General features: G+C 43.0%; 1 protein-coding gene across 1 annotated transcript; it reads left to right on the forward strand.

Annotated features, from left to right (window-relative positions):
• The first annotated feature begins 17,284 nt into the window (after positions 1-17,284).
• Positions 17,285-20,319, forward strand: LOC118641366 (40S ribosomal protein S29-like). The gene is made up of 2 exons (XM_036278526.1): positions 17,285-17,303; positions 20,138-20,319. Exons 1-2 carry the CDS (start codon positions 17,285-17,287, stop codon positions 20,317-20,319), a joined length of 201 nt encoding a protein of 66 aa, XP_036134419.1.
• The last annotated feature ends 464 nt before the right edge of the window (positions 20,320-20,783 follow it).

Below are 20,783 nucleotides of genomic sequence, written 5' to 3' on the forward strand. Positions count from 1 at the left end.
CAAAAAGTAGAATGGATAGGCCCTTACAGAAGAGAATTGTTTCAGACTGAACAAAGGGGCAGATGGATTAGGCCAGTCTGAGCCTTGGCTCCGCCTCCTACCAGCTGGGCCCCTCACCTGATCTCTCTAAACCAGTTTTTTCAACCATAAACATTATGACAATACCTATTCACAGGAATGTAGAGTGCGAAGGGGAGAATGTCCTTGAAAACACTTTTAAAACTCTTAAGTTTGACTGTAGTTATAGCAAATATTTATCAGGTCACCAAAAGATTTTTACCCACCAGTTTGTATGGAAGTAAAATCAAAGTTATCACCTTCTTGTCACTTAATTCTTGGCTGGTTCTCAAACCTGGCTGCACATCGGAACCACCAAGGAGCCTTCACCCCACCAGGGGACAAGTGACACAGTCCCTCTGGGCTGGGGCGGATCTTGAAGCAGCCACTCTGTAAGCCTCTGAATGTCCTTGAAGGGACTCTGCCTTACTCTGAGTGGTCACATGGTTTCCTTGCTGAGGACACTGCCAGCCAAGAAACCAAAGCTTTTGCTTAAATGAATCTGTTCAACAGCTGCTTCAAATTCCACCTAACAGGTCCCCTGGGGTATAAGGCTGGCCTGACCTCCCCGAGTTAAATGGGCATACTCTCATTCTGGGATTCGAGGAGCATTTTAACTAGCATCTTTGTAGAATTATTCAACACTGAAAGTGGATATCTGTGGCCTATAATTTGAGAGATCTCTAATATAATTATAAGGACACTGCTGGAATTAATATCCAAATCGCCAAAGGCACTAGCTGACTCCTCCAGGATATGGCTTCAACACCTCCTTCTTTTTCTCTTCCATGCCCACCCCAGCTCTTCCCCAAAATGATGCTTAAATTCAGAGTTTTTTATTAAGCACTTTATTTGTTGTAACCGAGTTGTTAAGCCCCTCTAATGAAAATATTAGCAATTTTTGGTTAGTTTTTAAGTCAGAGGCATTTATTATAAGGAATTTTCAAATGTGAATATTCCCGACATTTCCCCCATGCCATCTGATCAAAAATAATTTGTTGTAATATTATCTTTCTCTGGGAGGTGTCTTGCATATGTTTGAAATGAACTCTTAAGTTTTCAAAATAAGCCCTACATTAAAACACAAAACAAGCCCTGGCCGGTTTTGCTTAGTGATTAGAGGGTCAGCCTGCGGTCCAGAGAGACCCTGGTTCGGTTCCCGCTAAGGGCATGTACCTCAGTTGCAATTTGGCCCTGGCCCTGGTTGGGTCGTGCGGGTGGCAACCACTCGATGTGTCCCTTTTTCATCGATGCTTCTCTCTCTCTCTCTCTCCCTCCCACTCTATCTGAACAAAAAATGAAAAAATGTCCTCGGGTGAGGATTAAAAAAAAACAAACACAAAAACCATTCTGTATTATAACCCAAACATTTTCATACTCCTTTCCTTCCCAGGAATAACAGCACACGAAACAAGACCTTGTTGTAAAAACGTAGTTCTGACATGTCCTGGTAGAAAATAAATGTGCACTGAAATTTCTGTCTACAAAACAGAGACATTCTCTGTTTTGCAGCCTTAGGAACCAAGGGGAAGGGCAGCCCATGGTAGCAACTTATAGCCAAAAGCAAAACTCAGGTTGCTGGAGTCTAGGTATGTCTCTGTTAGGGGCTATGCATCCCCTGGGATGTGCCACACTGCATATCTGTAACACACTTGTTACAGCATCCGAACCACATCGATGGCCCATCCTAACTTCTGATTAGATTCTGTGCCTGCAAAGAGCTTGTATTTGATGACTGTCCTACACAAAGCCATCCACAAAGCCACAAAATATTCACCATCTTCTATAGATCAAACAAATGTTTTTTTTTTGTTTTTTTTTTATCCTCACCCGAGGACATTTTTCCATTTTTTGTTCAGATAGAGTGGAAGGGAGAGAGAAGAAGAGAGAGAGAGAGAGAGAGAGAGAGAGAGAGAGAGAGAAACATCGACGTGAAAGGGACACATCGAGTGGCTGCCACCCGCATGACCCAACCAGGGCCGGGGACAAACTGCAACCGAGGTACGTGCCCTTAGCGGGAACCGAACCCGGGTGTCTCTGGACCACGGGCCGACGCTCTAACCGCTGAGCCAAACCGGCCAGGGCACAAATGGTTTTTTAATTGTGGTAAAATGCATGTTACATAAAATGTACCATTTTATCCATTTGTAATGTATAGTTCAGCAGTGTTAGGTACAATCATATTGTTGTACAACCAATCTCCAGAACTCCTTTCATCTTGCACACCTAAAACTCTATATTCATTAAACAACAACACCCCATTCCCCCAAGACCCCAGCCCCTGGCAGCCACCAGTCTATTTGTCTCAATGAGTGTGACTACTCTAAGTACTGCATACAAGGAAAATCGCGATGTTCGTCTTTTTGTGCAAGCAAACGTTTTTAACCAAAGTTGTGTCACACCAAGTTCAGTCAAAAAGCAGCTCTGCTCTCGGCCTTAGCGCCGTCTTCTCAGGAGGTTCTGCGCCATGAGAGCCAAGTGGAGGAAGGAGCAAATGCACAGGCTGAAGCGCAAAAGAAGAAAGACGAGGCAGAGGTTCGAGTAAACCGCTGGCTTGTGCACCCGGGGAAGCCACAGAAGCAGAAATAAGGGAAGCCAGAGGCCAGGGACCCTGCTACAAACTGCCGGACTGCATGCCTGCTGTGTAGCACTTCTCCATGGATCCAGGACATACATGCCATCTGATCTCCACCACCACCTTTTGAGACATCCACCCTGCTCTTACAAAAGCAGTCCCTTTTGGTCCTTTGCTCTGGACCTGTGACATGCTGGACTGGTTCTGTTCTCCTTTCGGGCTGACTGTAACGTGTACAGTAAATCTCTTCTGTCTTAGCTGAAGAAAAAGCAGAAGATCTGAAAACGTGAACTTTATGAATAAGTACGTAAAACACGCTCACACACCCTCTCGCACGGACACGTGTACACGCTTAAACGCACTCTTTACAGAACCGAGAGTGGGACAAAGTCCGCCTGCAGGGGCACTGACGCCGGTTCCGTGGAGCTGCTGCTCCAGGTTCCGTCTGGATGAGCAGAGAAGAGCGTGCGTGTGGCAGCTGGGAAAGGTCAAGTCTTTCAAGTTATACAAGAATGGACCTGCAGAATGGGTTCTCAGGAGCAACCTGGGGCTGAAACCCGACATGAAACCAGTTGCAAAAGGGAACAGCAACCACCTCGGAGATCAAACCAGGGCCAGGTGCAGAGAGAGGCCTGGGGGCTCAGAGCTCTGGCCTGGAAATTTCACAAAAGACGCAATCTTGTTCCGCAGGTTTCCCTTTGAGGATTTGTTCCTATGCCTCCCAATGTGGTCTGTGCCTCCCGTGCCCACTTGGCTCAGGGTCAAAGTAGCCTGGATCCAGGAGGAACTTGCAGCGAACAGGTGCCCTGAGGATGGCGACAGGAAGCCCATTAGGAACAGCTTCTTAATGTCTCCACACTGAAAACCACTGCGTTCTTATTTTGCAAAGCATTCTGGAAACTGCTCCCGGGTGGAAGGTGTTCCTAGCAGAGTGGGGCCAGCGCAGGCCTACAGCCGAATGTGTAGCACTACCAGGGCACACGGCAGCTGCGCCAGCCTGCGGTGTCTCCCATGTTGCTAAAGTGGGGCGTCAGGAATGTGGGTGGGGAGGAGCCCTCACTGAAGCCTCAACACTGTTATTCTTCCCCTCTCCCTTTGCTTTTGTTACTGTGCGGTTAATTCACATAGTTCTAGCGTCTCTTTTACCCCTCAAAGGTTTGCAAGGAACTGGCTGCCTGTGCAGGGCTGGGAGCCCCCCGGTTGTGCACCAACAGGCCGCTTTTGGGGCCTGGCAGGGGGCTCACCAGGGAGGTGCCTCCATTCAGAGCCCACGGCCCTGCGAGCTCCCCGGAAGTTCTGCTAGGCATCGCCCCTTCACAAGCCCCAGCTCGCACCCTGTCCCGCCTCCTGCCTTCCCTAGGCCTAGTTCTCTGGAAGCCCCACTGCCTGTCGCCAGGCCGCTGCAGGCTCTGGTCCCACCTGCCCTGGCATTTTCATGAGGGTTCTGGCTCGTGTCTTGGGAGAGGTGACTTGCTCAGGATGCTAGCGGTGGCCGTGGTGGCCAGGGCTGGAATGGACATGTGGGTGTGTGGACCAGTGATGGGGGAATGCCTAGCATCTCCTCCCCCCTTCCCCTCACCTGGATAATCTGACTGTCCCCCCACCCCCGTGAGTCCCCAGCACTGGCCCTAATGAGGCTGAATGTCAGCTGGTGTGTGCTCCCGGCTCCTCCTCCTCTTCGCTCCTTTCTCCTCTCTCCTCTTTCTTCCTTCTCGCCTTCTCTCTCTTTCCCCTCCTCTCTCTCAGTTTGGCAGTTTTTAAAAAGTTAAGTGTACATTTACCCTAAGACCCAACAGTATCGTTTTTTGGAAGAGAAGTGAAAACATGTCCACACAGAGACATACAGGGACATTCAGAGCAGCTTTACACGTGACAGCCCAGCTGGGCACAGTCGGAGCTCACGCGGGTCGAGCAGACCGACACTCCCACGCTACGGAATACCACGCGGCAGGGAAAAGGAGTGGGCTACTGATACACGCACAACAAGAATTCATCTCCAAAACATCAGGCTGAGGGGGTGAAATGGGCTGACACAAAAGCTACATACTGGATGAATCCACTTACACAAAACTGGCGCAGACGAACTAGGGACAGAAAGCAGGTCCGGAACTGCGGGGCCTGCGGGGCAGGGAAGGGCTCGCCGAATGTAAAGGGGCGCAAGGGAGTCTTCTGAGTGATGGAAATGTTCTGTATCTTGATGTGGTGGGGTAAATACATTTGTCAAAACTCATTTAAACTAAACACATAAAAACAAATCATTTTATCCTGTGTAAATAAAATCCTTGAATAAAAGTTTTGTTTTGCTTTGTTTTTCTTCTAAGCAGCGTATTCCAGCTTCCCTGAGTGGGTGGCACAATTTCGCCTGGAAATGGAGGCTGGAATGACAGGCATCCCGACGAACGTGTCCTGCACAAACTACTGCGGTGGCACAGAAGGCCCATTGTGATCAGACCGAAGTCTCTCCAGCCCTGAGCCCCAATCGGCTGCTGGCCCTGAGCCCCAGGCAGCACAACCCCTTTGCCATTCCCGCGGTGAGCTGAGCATTTTGACACTTTCATTTCTTTGACATGCTCTTCTCTGTGACTTCAAGAGCCCCACCCCACCTCCTTCACTAGGAAAGTTCCACGCAGCCTTCAGAGCCTGACTCAAGTGTTCCTGCCTGGGCTCTCATTACCGTGCACTGGTCCTCCTCTGTTATAACCTGTTTACTGCCCTGGCCTCCTACACGGCTGTAATCTCCTTGAGGCCAAGGACAGTGCCATGTTTCTCTCTGCATCCCCCACAATACCTAGCACGTCCCCCCCAAATGGCAACAAAATGTTTCTTGAATGCCTGTTAAGCAATATGGTAGGCCAAAATAAGTTTGCTAAATAAATTCTCACAGCCTTCCTAAGAAATAAATGTTTTGCCCAGCCAGTGTGGCTCTGTGGTTGAGCATCGACCCACCGGTTCGATTCCCGGTCAGGGCACATGCCCAGGTTGTTGGCCTGATCCCTGGTGGGGGTCATGCAGGAGGTGGCTGATCGATGTTCTCTCTTATCGATGTTTCTATCTCTCTCTCCCTCGCCTTTCCTTTCTCTCTAAAAATCAATTTAAAAAAAAGAAAAGAAAAGAAAGATATGTTCTTCCCCAACTTGCAGGTGAGAAAAATGTTACTCAGACTTCGGGCAATGATGCTGAAGATCTTTTTTTTTTTTTTAATCCTCACCCGAGGGTATTTTTCCATTTTTTGTACAGATAGAGTGGGAGGGAGAGAGAGGAATGGAGAGAGAGAGAGAAACATCGACGTGAAGGGACACATCGAGTGGCTGCCACCTGCACGACCAACCAGGGCCGGGGACAAACTGCAACCGAAGTACGTGCCCTTAGTGGGAACCGAACCCGGGTCTCTCCAGACCGCAGGCCGACGCTCTAACTGCTGAGCCAAACCGGCCAGGGCGATGCTGAAGATCTTAAAGGCAGGATGTGGCAGAGCTAAATCTAAGGTTTCAAAGCCTATGTTCTTTACCTTCATTTACTCAGTCAACACCAAATGTGTACTGTGTGCCAGGCACTGTCCTAGGCTCATAGGGTAGGACTGTGCGTGAAGGTTGGTCCCTGTCTTTAGGGAGCTCATATAGGAGAAAGGCTCACAAATAGCGGGAAACATTTGCTGGATGGAAAAATGAATGAATGAATGAATACAAACTGACTCTCCTCCCCTCTGCTATCTGTACCAGCATGAACCAGAATGTACAGCAGGTACCCACCTTCACTTTTTCTTCAATACCCTCTACCCCCACCTCCTTTCCTAGGAAAGTTCCACTTATCCTTCAAAGCCCGACTCAAGTGTTTCTTCCTTGGCTCTCATTAAAAAAGTCCTGCCCTAGCCTTGGCCAGTTTCGCTCAGTGGTTAGAGCGTCGGCCTGCGGTCCAGAGAGACCCGGGTTCTGTTCCTGCTATGGGCACGTGCCTCGGTTGCAGTTTGTCCCCGGCCCTGGTTGTGTCGTGCAGGAGGCAGCCACTCGATGTGTCCCTTTCACGTCAGTGTTTCTCTCTCTCTTTCTCTCTCTCCCTCCCACTCTATCTGAACATAAAATGAAAAAATGTCCTCAGGTGAGAATAAAAAAAAAAAGTCCCTCCCTGCCCTGGCCTGTTTGGCTCAGTGGTTAGAGTGTCAGCCTGCAGACCAATGGGTCGTGGGTTCAATTTTGTTCAAGGGCACGTACTTCGGTTGCAGTTCATCCCCAGCCCTGGTCAGATCATGCAGGAGGCAACCAGTCAGTGTGGCTCTATCACACTGATGTTTCTCTCTGTCTCTCTCTCTCCCTCCCTCCCACTCTATCTGATGATAAACAGAAAAATATAATCAGGTGAGGAATAAGAACATAAAAAAAGTCCCTCCCCTCCTGGCTGGTGTCCCATGGACTGAGAGGTCCCGGTTCCATTCCTTTGGTCAGGGCATATGCCTGGGTGCCAGGCTCCATCGCACTGGGGGGCATGCAGGAGGCAGCCCATTGATGTTTCTCTCTCACATTGATGTTTCTCTCTCCCTCACCCCCCCAAAAATCAATAAAAACATTTTTAAAAAATTTGTTTTCTTTATTGATTTTTTTAGAGGAAGAGAGAGGGAGAGAGAGAGATAGAAACATTGATGAGTGAGAACATCGATTGGCTGCCTCCTACATGCCCCCCACTGGGGATCTGGCCTACAACCTAGGCATGTGCCCTGATCCGGAATTGAACTGGTGACCTCTTGGTGCATGGGTTGATGCTCAACCACCGAGCCACACGGGCTGGGCAATAAAAACATTTTTAAAAGTTCCTCCCCTTCACCCTAGAGGGACCTAATCCATGGAACCTTACTACACCCCATCTCAAAGGAGGCAGCTAACTATGGATCAAAGGGAATAGTTCAGCCAATGGATTTGTAGTTCTTTGGTGGGCTTTCAGTCACAGCTGTGTTTTATATTTTATCATAAAAACCTGGTTGGTTTTATTAACAGGGTTCATGCCAGCACTGCTTGCATTTTTGCTAGAATTTGAGTTTGGATTATGTGGCCACCATACGTGTAAGGAACCAAACATAAGGTTCCCTTCAGTTTATAAATTTATCGTCTCGCCCTGGCCGGTTTGGCTCAGCGGTTAGAGCATCGGCCTGCGGTCTGGAGAGACCCGGGTTCGGTTCCCGCTAAGGGCATGTACCTCGGTTGCAGTTTGTCCCCGGCCCTGGTTGGTTGTGCGGGTGGCAGCCACTCGATGTGTCCCTTTCACGTCGATGTTTCTCTCTCTCTCTCTCTCTCTCCCTCTCACTCTATCTGAACAAAAAAATGGAAAAATGTCCTCAGGTGAGAAAAATAAAATAAAATAAATAAAAATATAAATTTATCGTCTCTGCTGGTGCCTAGAATATAGCTGGAAGATAGTAAATGTTCAGATATTTGTTGTGAATAAGTTTTGTCCATTTTGTTTTCTGAAACTTGGTTTTGAGAGAGTGAACTTTCCTTGTCAGAATTTAAAAAATAATAATAATATCCTATGTCTGTCCTCAATATGTCAGAAAATAGATTAAAGATCATTTCACTTCACTTGAAAACAAAGTAAATATATATATATATTTTTTCTTTATTGAATTTTAGAGAGAGGAAGGGAGAGGGAGATAGAAATATCAATGAGAAAGAACATAGATTGGCTGCCTCCTGCATGACTCCCACTGGGGATCAGGCCCACAACTTGGGTGTGTTCCCTGACCGGGAATCGAACCAGCAACCTCTTGGTGTATGAGTCCATAGTCAACCACTGAGCCACACCAGCCGGGCAACAAAGTAAATCTTTTATTTGGGCCCAAGTGTTACTTCTTTTCTCCCCTTTTCCAAGTCACTGGTAGAACATAAAATTGTACTCTATATTTTACTTCAAAGTACTACCCAAAATAATGCAATTTAGAAATTAGCACCTATATTCCACTTTATGTTTTTATAAGAATTAAACCTATCATCAAAATATGATGAAACCAAATTATTGCTACTTATTACCAAATCCCATAACATAATATTGAGTGAGAAAAAAGGATACAAAGAGTACATGCATGTCATGATTTCATTTATATAAAGTTCAAAGAGAGGCAAAATGGACCTTTGGGAAGAGAAGTCAGGGCGTAGTTATCACAGGTGGGGGGCAGTGACTTCTGAGATGTTGTTACTGTTCTTTCTTCCTCTGGGCTCTGAGTGCACGATGTGCTCACTTTGAAATTTTATAAAACTACTCACAATGCGTGCTCTCGTCTGATTATATCAACAAAATTAAAACTACATCGAACAACAAAAAATACATCAACAAAAATGAAAAATGTGATGGAACCAAATTTCAGCACCCTTTCCAGATTAAATAAAGGATTTTCATTCATTTGCGCCTTATCTTTTGTAAACCAGCAAGGGGTGACAGTAAGATAAAGTGTGGTTTTAGTTTTTAATTCTACTTCATTGAATGAATAGTTTCATTTAACTTAATCAACATTTTGGACCTGTTGATCTTCTCAGGTAATCTATCAGATTACCTCCATCTGTTTTGACTCATCAGTTTCTTAGAATTTTGCCCAATATGATTGTTTCAATTTGTTCTTACATTTTTATTTAATAAAGAAACAAATAGCTCTGGCCGGTTGCTCAGTGGTTAGAGCATCGGCCTGCGGACCATAAAGGCCCGGGTTCGGTTCCCACTTGGGACACGTACCTCGTTTGCAGTTTGTCCCCAGCCCTGGTGGGGTCGTGTGGGTGGTGACCACTAGATGTGTCTCTCTTACGTCAGTGTTTCTCTCTCTCTCTCTTCCTCCCTCCTCTCTCCCTCAAGATAAATGCAATAAATGCCCTCAGGTGAGGATTTAAAAAATAAATAAATAGATAAATAAATAAAATAAAATAAAATAAAATAAAATAAAATAAAATAAAATAAAATAAAATAAAATAAAATAAAAAGAAACAAATATAGCTTGGCCAGTGTGGCTCAATGGATTGAGTATCATCCCATGGACTGAGAGGTCCTGGTTTGATTCCTGGTCAGGGCACATGCCCAGGTTGCTGGCTCGATCCCCAGTAGGGGGTATGCAGGAAGCAGACAATTGATGTCTCTCACATCGATGTTTCTATCTCTTTCTCCCTCTCCCTTCTTCTCTCTCTAAAAATCAATAAAGAAAAAAAGCCCTGGCTGTTTTGGCTCAGCAGTTAGAGCGTTGGCCCACGGACCAAACAGACCCAGGTTCGGTTCCCACTGAGGGTGTGTACCTAGGTTGCAATTTGTCCCCAGCCCCGGTTGGGGTCCTGTGGGTGGCAACCAGTCCATGTGTCTCTCTCATGTTGATGTTTTTCTCTCTCTCTTCTTCCCTCTCTCCCTCCTGCTCTATCTGAGGATAAATGGAAAAATGTCCTCGGGGGAGGAGAAGGAAGGAAGGGAGGGAGGAAGGAAGGAAGGAAGGAAGGAAGGAAGGAAGGAAGGAAGGAAGGAAGGAAGGAAGGAAGGAACTTTAATTGAAAAGAAGAAAATAAAGTGATGTGATAAAGGTACTAACATTACAATGTCAATCATATTACAATGTATAAATATATAAAATCAACATGCTGTACACTTTAAACTTACACAATGTTATATGTCAAATATATTTCCATTAAAATAAATACTTTTTTAAAATGACAACTACATGACAGAGAGAAACAAAATTTTCCTCATAGTTAATTTTCTAGTTAGCTCTTTCTGATTTCTTCTTTTGCTTGTTTGGTGAACAATGTTTGGGTGCTAAATGCGACTAGGTGAGCACACACAGACTGTCACGTTACCAAATGAGCTCCAGGACGTTTTCAGATTCCAGAAACCCTAAACCAGTCACTGCTGCGCTGAAAGAAGTTAGCACTGTTCCAGTGGTGTTCATTGTAAACTCCTTCTTCTCACATTATTTTACTTTTTTTATCTTTGAACTCTGAATATGTATATGATTAAAATTCAAGAGAGTTCTACCAAAATTCAAATTTCTTACTTCTCTTAAATCAGAAAATCAGTTGACAAGATGTTCCTGGTTGGCAACAATTGGCTAACTAATATTTATTTTATCAGGCATCTGATAAACCGTAATATCTCTACACATTTTGGTATATTTCTTCCAATCTTATTTTTTATGTATATAGCATAATAAAACTGACATGTCATGTATATAGCCTTTTAGTTGCCCAAGGTATGGTGTGAGCATTTTCCATGTCGTTGTTTCAGAGTGCTGATTTTTAAAACTGCTGCATTTTATCTTATAATATAGATGCACCAACATTATTTTATTTATTGTTCTATTCTTGAGTATTTAGATTATTTTTAAATGAGCATTTAAACTATTTTTAAATGTCTGCTATTATGAATAATGCTAAGCTAAATATTTATTCATAAATATTTGCCCCAGCTACAGAAAATTTATTGAAGCAAGTGTCGTTGGACTTTGCAAAAGTTTATAGGTGTGAATGAGGCACCTTGAGAAAGGCCGGATGACCACTAAGACAGTTCACCAAAGGAAGATACCTTGAAAATTAACTACCTCTATTTAGGGCATGCTTTTGCTCTAAAACTTTTCAGGTACTTCGAGATAAATTAAAACAAAACACATTATACTTCCCTGGTCAGGTAGCTCAGTTGGTTAGAGCATTGTCCCATATGGCAAGGTTGCAGGTTCCATCCCCAGTCAGGGCACATAAAGAAGCAACCAATGAAGGCATAAATAAATGGAACAACAAATCAATGTTTCTCTCTCTCTCTCTCTCTCAAATAAATAAGTACATAAATAAATAAATAAATAAATAAATAAATAAATAAAATATTTTTTAAACCTGACAAATCTTTAGCAAAATCGACTAAGAAAAAAGAGAGGAATCAAATTGCTAAAATTGGAAATGACAGTAGAGCTATTACTACCAACTCTGCAGAAATAAAAAGATTTATAAGAGAATACTATGAACAGTTAATTGTATGCCAACAAATTGGATAACCTGGGTAAAATGGACAAGTTTCTAAAAACACAGAAGCTACCAAAATTGACTCAAAAAGAAAAATAAAATCTCAACAGACCTATAACAAGGAAGAAGATTAAATCAGAAACCAGAAATATCCCAATGAAGAAAATCTCAGGACCAGATGGCTTCACTGGTGAATTCTACCAAACATTTATTTAAAGAAAAATGGAAGAATATCCTCTGATGAGGATTAACAAAAATAAATAAATAAATAAATTTAAAGAAATAAAGAAAAATTAATAGCAACTTTTTCAAACTTTTCAAAAATATTGAAAAGGAGGGAATAAATACTTCTTAACTCATTTTATGAAATCATATTACCCTTATATCAAATCCAAAGGCCCTGCAAGAAAAAAAATTACAGATCAATATTCCTTATGAATATAATATAGATGCAAAAATCCTAAAAAAATGATAGCAAAGTGAATTCAGCAGCATGTTAAAAGGATTATACCCTACAACCAAGTGGGATTTATCCCTGAATGCAAGGGTGATTCAACATACCAAAATTAATGTGATACACAGCTTTAACAGAAAGAAGAAAAACAACTACATGATTATCTCAATTGAAGCAGAAAAATAATTTGACAAAATCCAACAAACTTTAATGATAAAAACATTTAATAAATTAGGAGTAGAAAAAAACTTCCTCAACATAATAAAGATTCTTTTTTTAAAAAACAACACTACATCTCAAGGACAAAAAAAGACAAATAACCCAATTTATGCCCTGGCTGGTTTTCTCAGTGGTCAGAGCATCAGCCCTTGGACTGAAGGCTCTCGGGTTCGATTCTGGGTCAAGGGCATGTACCCGTTTGCAGGTTCAATCCCAGCCCTGGTCAGGGTCGTGCAGAAGGCAACCAATGGATGTATTGTTCTCGCATCGATGTTTCTCTCTCTCTCCCCCCCTCCCTCCCTTCCACTCTATCTAAAAAATCAATGGACAAAAATCCTCAGGTGAGGATTAAAAAAGACAAACAACTCAATTTAAAAATGGACCAAGATGTCTGGCTGGTGTGGCTCAGTGGTTGAGCGTCAACCCATGCACCAGGAGGTCCCTCATTCAATTCTGCGTCAGGACACATGCTCAGGTTGTGGGTGTGATCCCCAGTAGGGGGCATGTAGGAGGCGGCCAATCAATGTCTCTCATCAATGTTTCTCTCTCTCTCTCTCTCTCTCTCCTTTCCTCTCTCTCTAGAATAAATGAAGGGAAAAAAAATTTTTTTTAATTGGACCACGGACTCAATTTCTCCAAAGATATACAAATGGCCAATAAGCACCTGTAAAGATGCACGAACTTCATTAGTCATTAGGGAAAATAAAATAAAAACAACCACAATAAAATAATTTCATACTCACTAGGATGGCTATTTTTTATTTATTTAAATGTTTTTATTGATTTTTTAGAGAGAGATAAAAGCATTGATGTGAGAAACATCAATTGGCTGCCTCCTGCAGGCCCCTTACCAGGGATCTAGCCCGAAACCTGGGCTTGTGCACTGGCGGGAAATCTAACCAGGACCTCTCAGTCCATGAAAGGATGCTAAATCCGCTAAGCCACACCAGCCGGCTTTGATGGCTATTATTATTTTTTGTTTTTATCTTTTTATCTTCACCCAAGGACATTTTTTCATTTTTTGTTCAGATAGAGTGGGAAGGAGAGAGAGGAAGAGAGAGAGAACCATCGACGTGACAGGGACACACCAAGTAGTTGCCACCCACACAATCCAACCAGGGCTGGGGACAAACTGCAACGGAAATGCGTGCCCTTAGTGGGAACCGAACCCAGGTCTCTCCAGACCACAAGCCGACACTCTAACCGCTGAGCCAAACCAGCGAGGGCTCGATGACTATTATTAAACACACACACATACTAACAAGATAGCAGATCAAAAGTGTTAGTGAGGATGTGGAGAAATTGGAACCCTCAGGAATTACTGGTGGGAATGTAAAACGGCGCAACCACTGTGGAAAACCTTTTGGTGGTTCCTCAAAACACTAAACAGAATTATCTACCATATGACTCAGCAATTCCATTTCCAGGTATATATCCAAAAGAAACAAAAACAGGGACTCAGATACTTGTATATAAAATGTTAATCGCAGCATTATTCATATTAATCAAAAGGTAGAAATGACCCAAACAGATGAATGGAGAAACAAAATATGGTGTGTGTATATATATATACACAATGGAATTTTATTCAGCCATAAAAAGGAATGAAGTTCTGATACATGCTACATGTAACATTGAAGACATGCTTAATGAAATAAGCCACTCACAAAGGACAAATATTGTGATTCCACTTTTATGAGGTATCTAGATTAAGGGAACTCAAAGAGACAGAAAGTAGAATAAAAATTACCAGGAGCAGGGGGAGAGAGGATAATGGAGAATTATTGCTTAATGAGTGGGAGTTATTGTTGGGTGATGAACAAAGTTTTGGAAATAGATAGCGGTGATGGTTACACAACATTGTTAATGTACTTTTTTTTTTTTTTTTGTCCTCACCCGAGGACATACATTTTCCCATTTTTTTGTTCAGGTAGAGTGGGAGGGAGAGAGAGGAACAGAGAGAGAGAAACATCGATGTGAAAGGAACACATCGAGTGGCTGCCACCCACACGACCCACCAGGGCCGGGGACAAACTGCAACCGAGGTACACGCCCTTAGCGGGAACCGAACCCGGGTCTCTCAGGACCGCAGGTCGATGCTCTAACCGCTGAGCCAAACCGGCCAGGGCTGTTAATGTACTTAATACCATTGAATTGTACACTTAAAAATGGTTTAAATAATAAACTTTGTTATATATTTTACTACAATAAAACAAAGACAACATCCATACCAAACTGAGACTTTCTCTTTTAGAGGTTGAAAGAGTATGTTTTCACTATTTAGGTCAATGATGCTGTCTGTCTCAGCAGGACTGGGAGGTGGACTGGGGAGGCTAACTCCTGAGCAAGTCGCCAAGACTGAACTATAAAATCAGAATATCTATTCACAGTTTATACTGAGGAACAGAATTGTCAGAAGGTCCAACCCGGCTTTTGTTCAAAGCTGTTTGGAAATCCCTAAGGAGGGATTTCCCTATTTGGCCAGGTGCCCGAGATTGCAGCAGGATTCAGGAGGATCGTGGGTCCTTTTTCCCACCTCCCTCACCCAGTACGTAAGTACCCCTCCCCCCCAAAACACTCCTTCGGCCACGTTCTCTGCGATTTCCTAGGATGCCCAGGACCAGCGGAATCCCAGGCACCGAAGAAGCCGCTAAGGCTGGGTCCCGAGCCTGCGGCTCCGGGTTAAGGCGGAGGAGGACTTCCGCTGCGGCTGGAAAACGATGGCCCCGCTTGGCTAGGGAAGTGATGAGCCTGCGGCTTCTGTGCTGGAAGCCCAGTGAGTCCTCGGAGGCCGCCCATCGCCCAGAGGGACAGCAACAAAGTCTGCCCTTGGACGGGAGCGGGTGGCCTATTTGAGGCAGAACTTTAAAGGGCCCCTGAAATGGAAAGCCCCTGACAGCCCACACAAACTAGGAAGATGCTACAGATAGAAATATAGAAATCTTGCTGTGAAAAGAATGTGTGTGTATATGCATACATATAATAAATATATGTCTCAATCTCTTTCTCTGTATCTATCTTGGTGTAAGGGAGGCTTTTCTCACCATTGATTTTATAACACCGAAGACATAAAGAAAAAAATGGATAACTCTGACCATGTAAAAATGAAACCAGTATAACAAGAACATAAAAAAGATGTCACAGTCAAAAGGCAAACTGGGGAAATATTTGTAACACACATAACAAACAAAAGGCGATTTTCTTTCATTTATAAAGCACTCATACAACAGAATATGAGGAAAACGCATAGGATCTAATTGTGAAAATGTAAATGCCTATTGTTTACAGAAACATAAATGCAAATGGCTAATAAAAGTGTGAAAAGATGCCCAACTTTGCATAGTTAATATGCATATAAAAACTGCTTAAAAATGCTATTTCCACCAGAATAAACAGTGGTGCAATTTTTTGGAGGGTAAATTGGCAATGTGCATCAAAATTTTAGGTGCACAGATGCTTTTTGATAATTTTACTAAGAATTTGCTTTAAAAATATACTCATAAAACATGCCAAGCAATAACGTAACAAAAATAGAAGAAACAACCTAAATGTCCATCTTTAGGGACTGATAAGAATAATTTGCATAGTATGAGCTCATTTCTATACCTTTTTAAAAAGTATAGGTATATGCCCACTATAAACATAATTTTTTTTTTTTTTTCTGAAAGGCTGCTTTTGATTAGAAGTAAGGCTAAGAGAGTTCCTCTCTTGTTATTTTATTTTTTAAAATCCCATATAGCCTTTCATATTAATTGCAAATTTACCTCCTCCATGAAAAAGTTCCTGCTTCATCTTCAACCTTCTCCTATTATGTATTGACTTTTACCTGAGTGTACTTTGTATTTGATTAATTTACTATATCTGCCTGTAGCCTAAAAATAGCAGTATTTAAGAATTCAGGCTAGGACACATAGATTAGAATCTGGATTTTGCCCTCTGTGTATCCTTGGCTAAGTAGCTTAACCTTTCTGAACCTTTTTATTGTACGGGGAGGTTCTAAGCACCTACCATGGGGCATTGTCAGCATGCAATGAGATAATCTATTAAGCGTTGAGCACAGCATTTGGCACCAAAGGAATGCTCAATAAATGTTAGCCATTATTATACATTTCTGGAGGACAGAGAGGGTTTTTTAGACTTTTCAAAATTTAATAGGTGTTCAGGCTTGTTCCTGATGCTCCTCATTTACTCATTACCCAGGGGCCAATCTGAGTTCATTTGGCATTGAAGAGCACAATTTGCTAGAATGAATGAAGTCAGTCAAAGGCCCCAGGTACACTTTAGAGCCTGGCCAGCCCCCTTCCTCCTGAACCTAGGAAGGGGGCTGGCCAGGCTCTAAAGTGTACCTGGGGCCTGGCCAGCCCCCTTCCTAGGTTCAGGAGGAAGGGAGAGGATAATTGAACACTTTCCCACTGCTGGAAAAAACAAAGTTTGATACACTGATTGTGGGGTAATTTCACATTTGAACAGTATCGTTATTATTGGCTTCTTTTTCCCCCTCTAATCCATTGTTCAAACATTCTCTATTCTTAGATGAAAACTTTCCCAAGTGTATCTACCTTAATTATAATCAACATAGGTCTTGAAGGGGGTTAAAAGGATTGCTATGATTCACTAGAAAAAAAAAAGGAAAGGCTTGGTAAATATCCAAAGATAAAGAATCAAGAAACTGCCCTGGCCAGGTAGTTCAGTTGGTTAGAGCATTGTCCCAAAACACCAAGGTTACGTACAAGAATCAACCAATGAATGCATAAACAAGTGGAACAGCAAAGCAATGTTCTCTTTCTCTTCCTTCTTCTCTCTCTAAAAATCAATTTTAAAAAAAGTTAAGGGAGGAGGGGGTCAATGGGATAATATAATCAACCATAAAAATAAGTTTAAAAAAAGAAGTTAAGCCCTGGCCGGTTCGGTTCAGTGGTTAGAGTGTGGGCCCTCAGACTAAAGAGTCTCAGGTTCAATTCAGGTCAAGGGCACATACCTCGGTTGGGTTGGGGTTGCACAGGAGGCAATCAATCAATGTGTCTCTCAAACATCAATGTTTCTCTCTCTTTCCCTCCCACTCTATCTGAAGATAAATGGGGAAATATCCTTGGGTGAGGATTAAAAAAAAAAGTAAAAAAAAAAAGAATTAGCCCTGGCCATTTTGTCTCAATGTGTTTACCCCTTGGACCAAAGGGTCTTGGGTTCGATTTCTGGCCAAGGGTGGGGATCAAATCTGCAACCCAGGTATGTGCCCTTGACCAGGAATTGAACCTGAGACCCTTTGGTGCTAGGGCTAAAGCTTTAAATTCTGAGCCACCACTAAGTTATTACATTTAACATTTATATAACATTTAATTAAGAGTTTATAAGTATTTTCATTTATTTTTTTTATTTTTTATCCTCACCCGAGGACATTTTCCCATTTTTTGTACAGAGAGAGTGGGAGGGAGAGAGAGAGAGAAACATCGACGTGAAAGAGACACATCAAGTGGCTGCCACCCTCACGACCAACCAGGGCCGGAGACAAACTGCAACCGAGGTACATGCCCTTAGCGGGAACCGAACCCGGGTCTCTCTGGACCGCAGGCCGACGCTCTAACCGCTGAACCAAACCGGCCAGGGCGAGTTTATAACTATTTTCATTTACATATCATCAGATCCACCAAATCCTTAGGGCAAAGAAAATACTATAGAGCCCCGGCCGGTTTGGCTCAGCGGTTGGAGCATCAGCCTGCGGACCAGAGAGTTCTGGGTTCGGTTCCCGCTAGGGGCACGTACCAAAAAAAAAAAAAAAGAAATCTGAAGTGTAAAAAAAAGGATAATACTACAGAGATTTTACTTTTTTTTTAATCCTCACCTGAGGATATATTTTTTCCCAATTATCTTCAGATAGAGTGGGAGGGGGAAAGAGAGAGAAAGAGAGAAACACTGATGTGACAGAGATACTCAGTTTCAGGTTCAATCTCTGGCCCAGTCAGGGTCATGTGGGAGGCAACCAATTGATGTGTTTGTCTCACATGTCTCTCTCTCTCCCCCCTTCCTCAAACTCTAAAAAAAAAAAAAAAAAAATCAATGAAAAAATATCTTTGGTTGAGGATTAAAAACAAACAAAAAACAACAATAAAAAACAGTGTTCTATAATCAGTTAAGAAAGCATACTTGCAGTAACAACAAAGGTGTAGGCTACCTCCAAGAGTGCAGACACCATTTAACAGCTAAGATGTTACTAACCCCTGTGGTGGGAACTGGGCATACAAATCTTAACTGAGAACATTGATCTAAAAGACAAAACTGCTATCTTACAAATGATAGCTATATATTTTACATTCCATTCTCTATACTGTACTATGTATACTGTAAAGAAAAAACAAGAAATTGAACCCAGAAGATATTGGGCCTGCATTAAGCAGTTATGGAAAAAAAGATCTGTTTAGTATTCATGAAGACTGGATATGTTGTAAAAAATTGTGTCAAGAGGGTCTCAACTATGGTTTTGGTCAATTTAAACTATATGACAGAGTGACAAAAAGATTATTGAGTTTGGATTTGAAAGAACATTTAAAAAAATTTTTTTTTGCCCTGGCCAGTTTAGCTCACTGGTTATATATAGCATCAGCCCGCGGACTGGAGAGTCCCGGGTTTGGTTCCCGCTAAGGGCACACGTACCTCAGTTGCAGTTTGTCCCTGGCCCTAGCTGGGGTCATGTGGGTGGCAACCACTCCATGTGTCTCTCTCTCAACGATGTTTCTCTCTCTCTCTCTCTTCCCCCCTCTCTCCCTCCCCCTGTATCTGAAGATACATGCAAAAATGTCCTCGGGTGAGGATAAAAAAAAATTTTTTTTTTCCTTTATTGATATTAGAGAGAGGAAGGGAGAGGGAAAGAGAGATAGAAACATCAGTGAGAGAGAACATTGATTGGGCTATCTCCTGCATGTCCCCCACTGGGGATCAGGCCCACAACCTGGGCATCTGTCCCGACCAGGAAATGAACCAACAACCTCTTGGTGCTTGGGTCGATGCTCAATCACTGAGCCACACCTGCCAGGCTCTTTTTTTTATTTTATTTCTCACCTGAGGATATTTTCCCATTTGTCTTCAGATAGAGTGAGAGGGAGGGAGGGAGGGAGGGAGAGAGAGAGAGAGAGAGAGAGAGAGAAACATTGATGTGGGAGAAACACATCAATTGGTTGCCTTCCACATCACTGCAACCAGGGCTGGGGACCGAACTGAAACCAAGATACATGCCTTTGTCCAGAATCGAACCATTGACTCTTTGATCCACGGGCTGACACTCTAATCATTGAGCCAAACAAGGCAGGGCTTGAAAGAACATCTTTAGCCCTGGCTGGTTTGGCTCAGCATTAAAGCGTCGGCCTGCGGTCTGGAGAGACCCGGGTTCGGTTCCTGCTAAGGGCACCTACCTCGGTTGCAGTTTGTCCCTGGCCCTGGTTGGGTCGTGTGGGTGGCAACCACTCGATGTGTCCCTTTCATGTCAATGTTTCTCTCTCTCTCTCTCTTTCTCCCCCTCCCACTCTATCTGAACAAAATATAAAAAAATGTCCTTGGGGGAGGATAAAAAAAAAAAAAAAAAAAGGGAAAGAACATCTTTATTTTTATTAAAAAAACATTTTTTTCTTTATTGAATTTAGAGAGAGAGGAAGGGTGAGGGAGATATAGAAACATCAGTGAGAGAGAACATTGATTGGGCTGTCTCCTGCATGCCCCAACTGGGGATTTGGCCCACAACCTGGGAATGTGTCCTGGCCGGGAATAGAACTGGTGACCTCTTGGTGCATGGGTCAATGCTCAACCACTGAGCCACACCAGTCATGCAAAAGAACATCATTAAAAGGAGCACTAAAGTTTCCTTTTTGCCTTGTTGCTTCTGAGCGAACAAGATGGGTCACCAGCAACTCTACTGGAGCCATCGGAGAAAATTCGGCCAGCATTCCCGTTCTTGCTGCGTCTGCTCAAACCAGCATGGTCTGATCTGGAAACATGGCCTCAATATGTGCCACCAGCGCTTCGGTCAGTACGCAAAGGAATTCGGTTTCATTAAGTTGGACTAATTGAACTTCCATGAATGGGCCATCCAAGACATCTACCTTACCACAGAAAGCTATCTCTTTGTACATAAAATAAAATTAAAAAATAAAATAAAATAAAAGGAGCACTAAATGATCTCAACAACAATGACCTTGACCAAGTGGTATAAGGGTGGTTCTGTCAGCATGGGTGGTCAGGGGTTCCTATTCTGGATGTGTTATGTGATAACAAAGAAGGCCCACTTGTGACACCAAGTATTGAAAACCCAAGGAGAGGTGATTATTCTTCAGGACTGGTGAAGACATTCAAATATTACCAGATCCGTTTTGTTTTTTTAAATTATTTTTTAAATTAATTGATTTTAGAGAGAGGAAAGAAGAGAGAGAAAGAGAAGCATCAATTTGTTGTTCTACTTATTTATGCATTCACTGGTTGCTCCTTGTATGTGCCCTGATTGGGGATCAAACCCACAACCTTGGCATATTGG

This window comes from Molossus molossus, unplaced genomic scaffold (assembly GCF_014108415.1).
Source record: "Molossus molossus isolate mMolMol1 unplaced genomic scaffold, mMolMol1.p scaffold_m16_p_3, whole genome shotgun sequence".
Taxonomy (NCBI): Eukaryota; Metazoa; Chordata; class Mammalia; order Chiroptera; family Molossidae; genus Molossus; species Molossus molossus.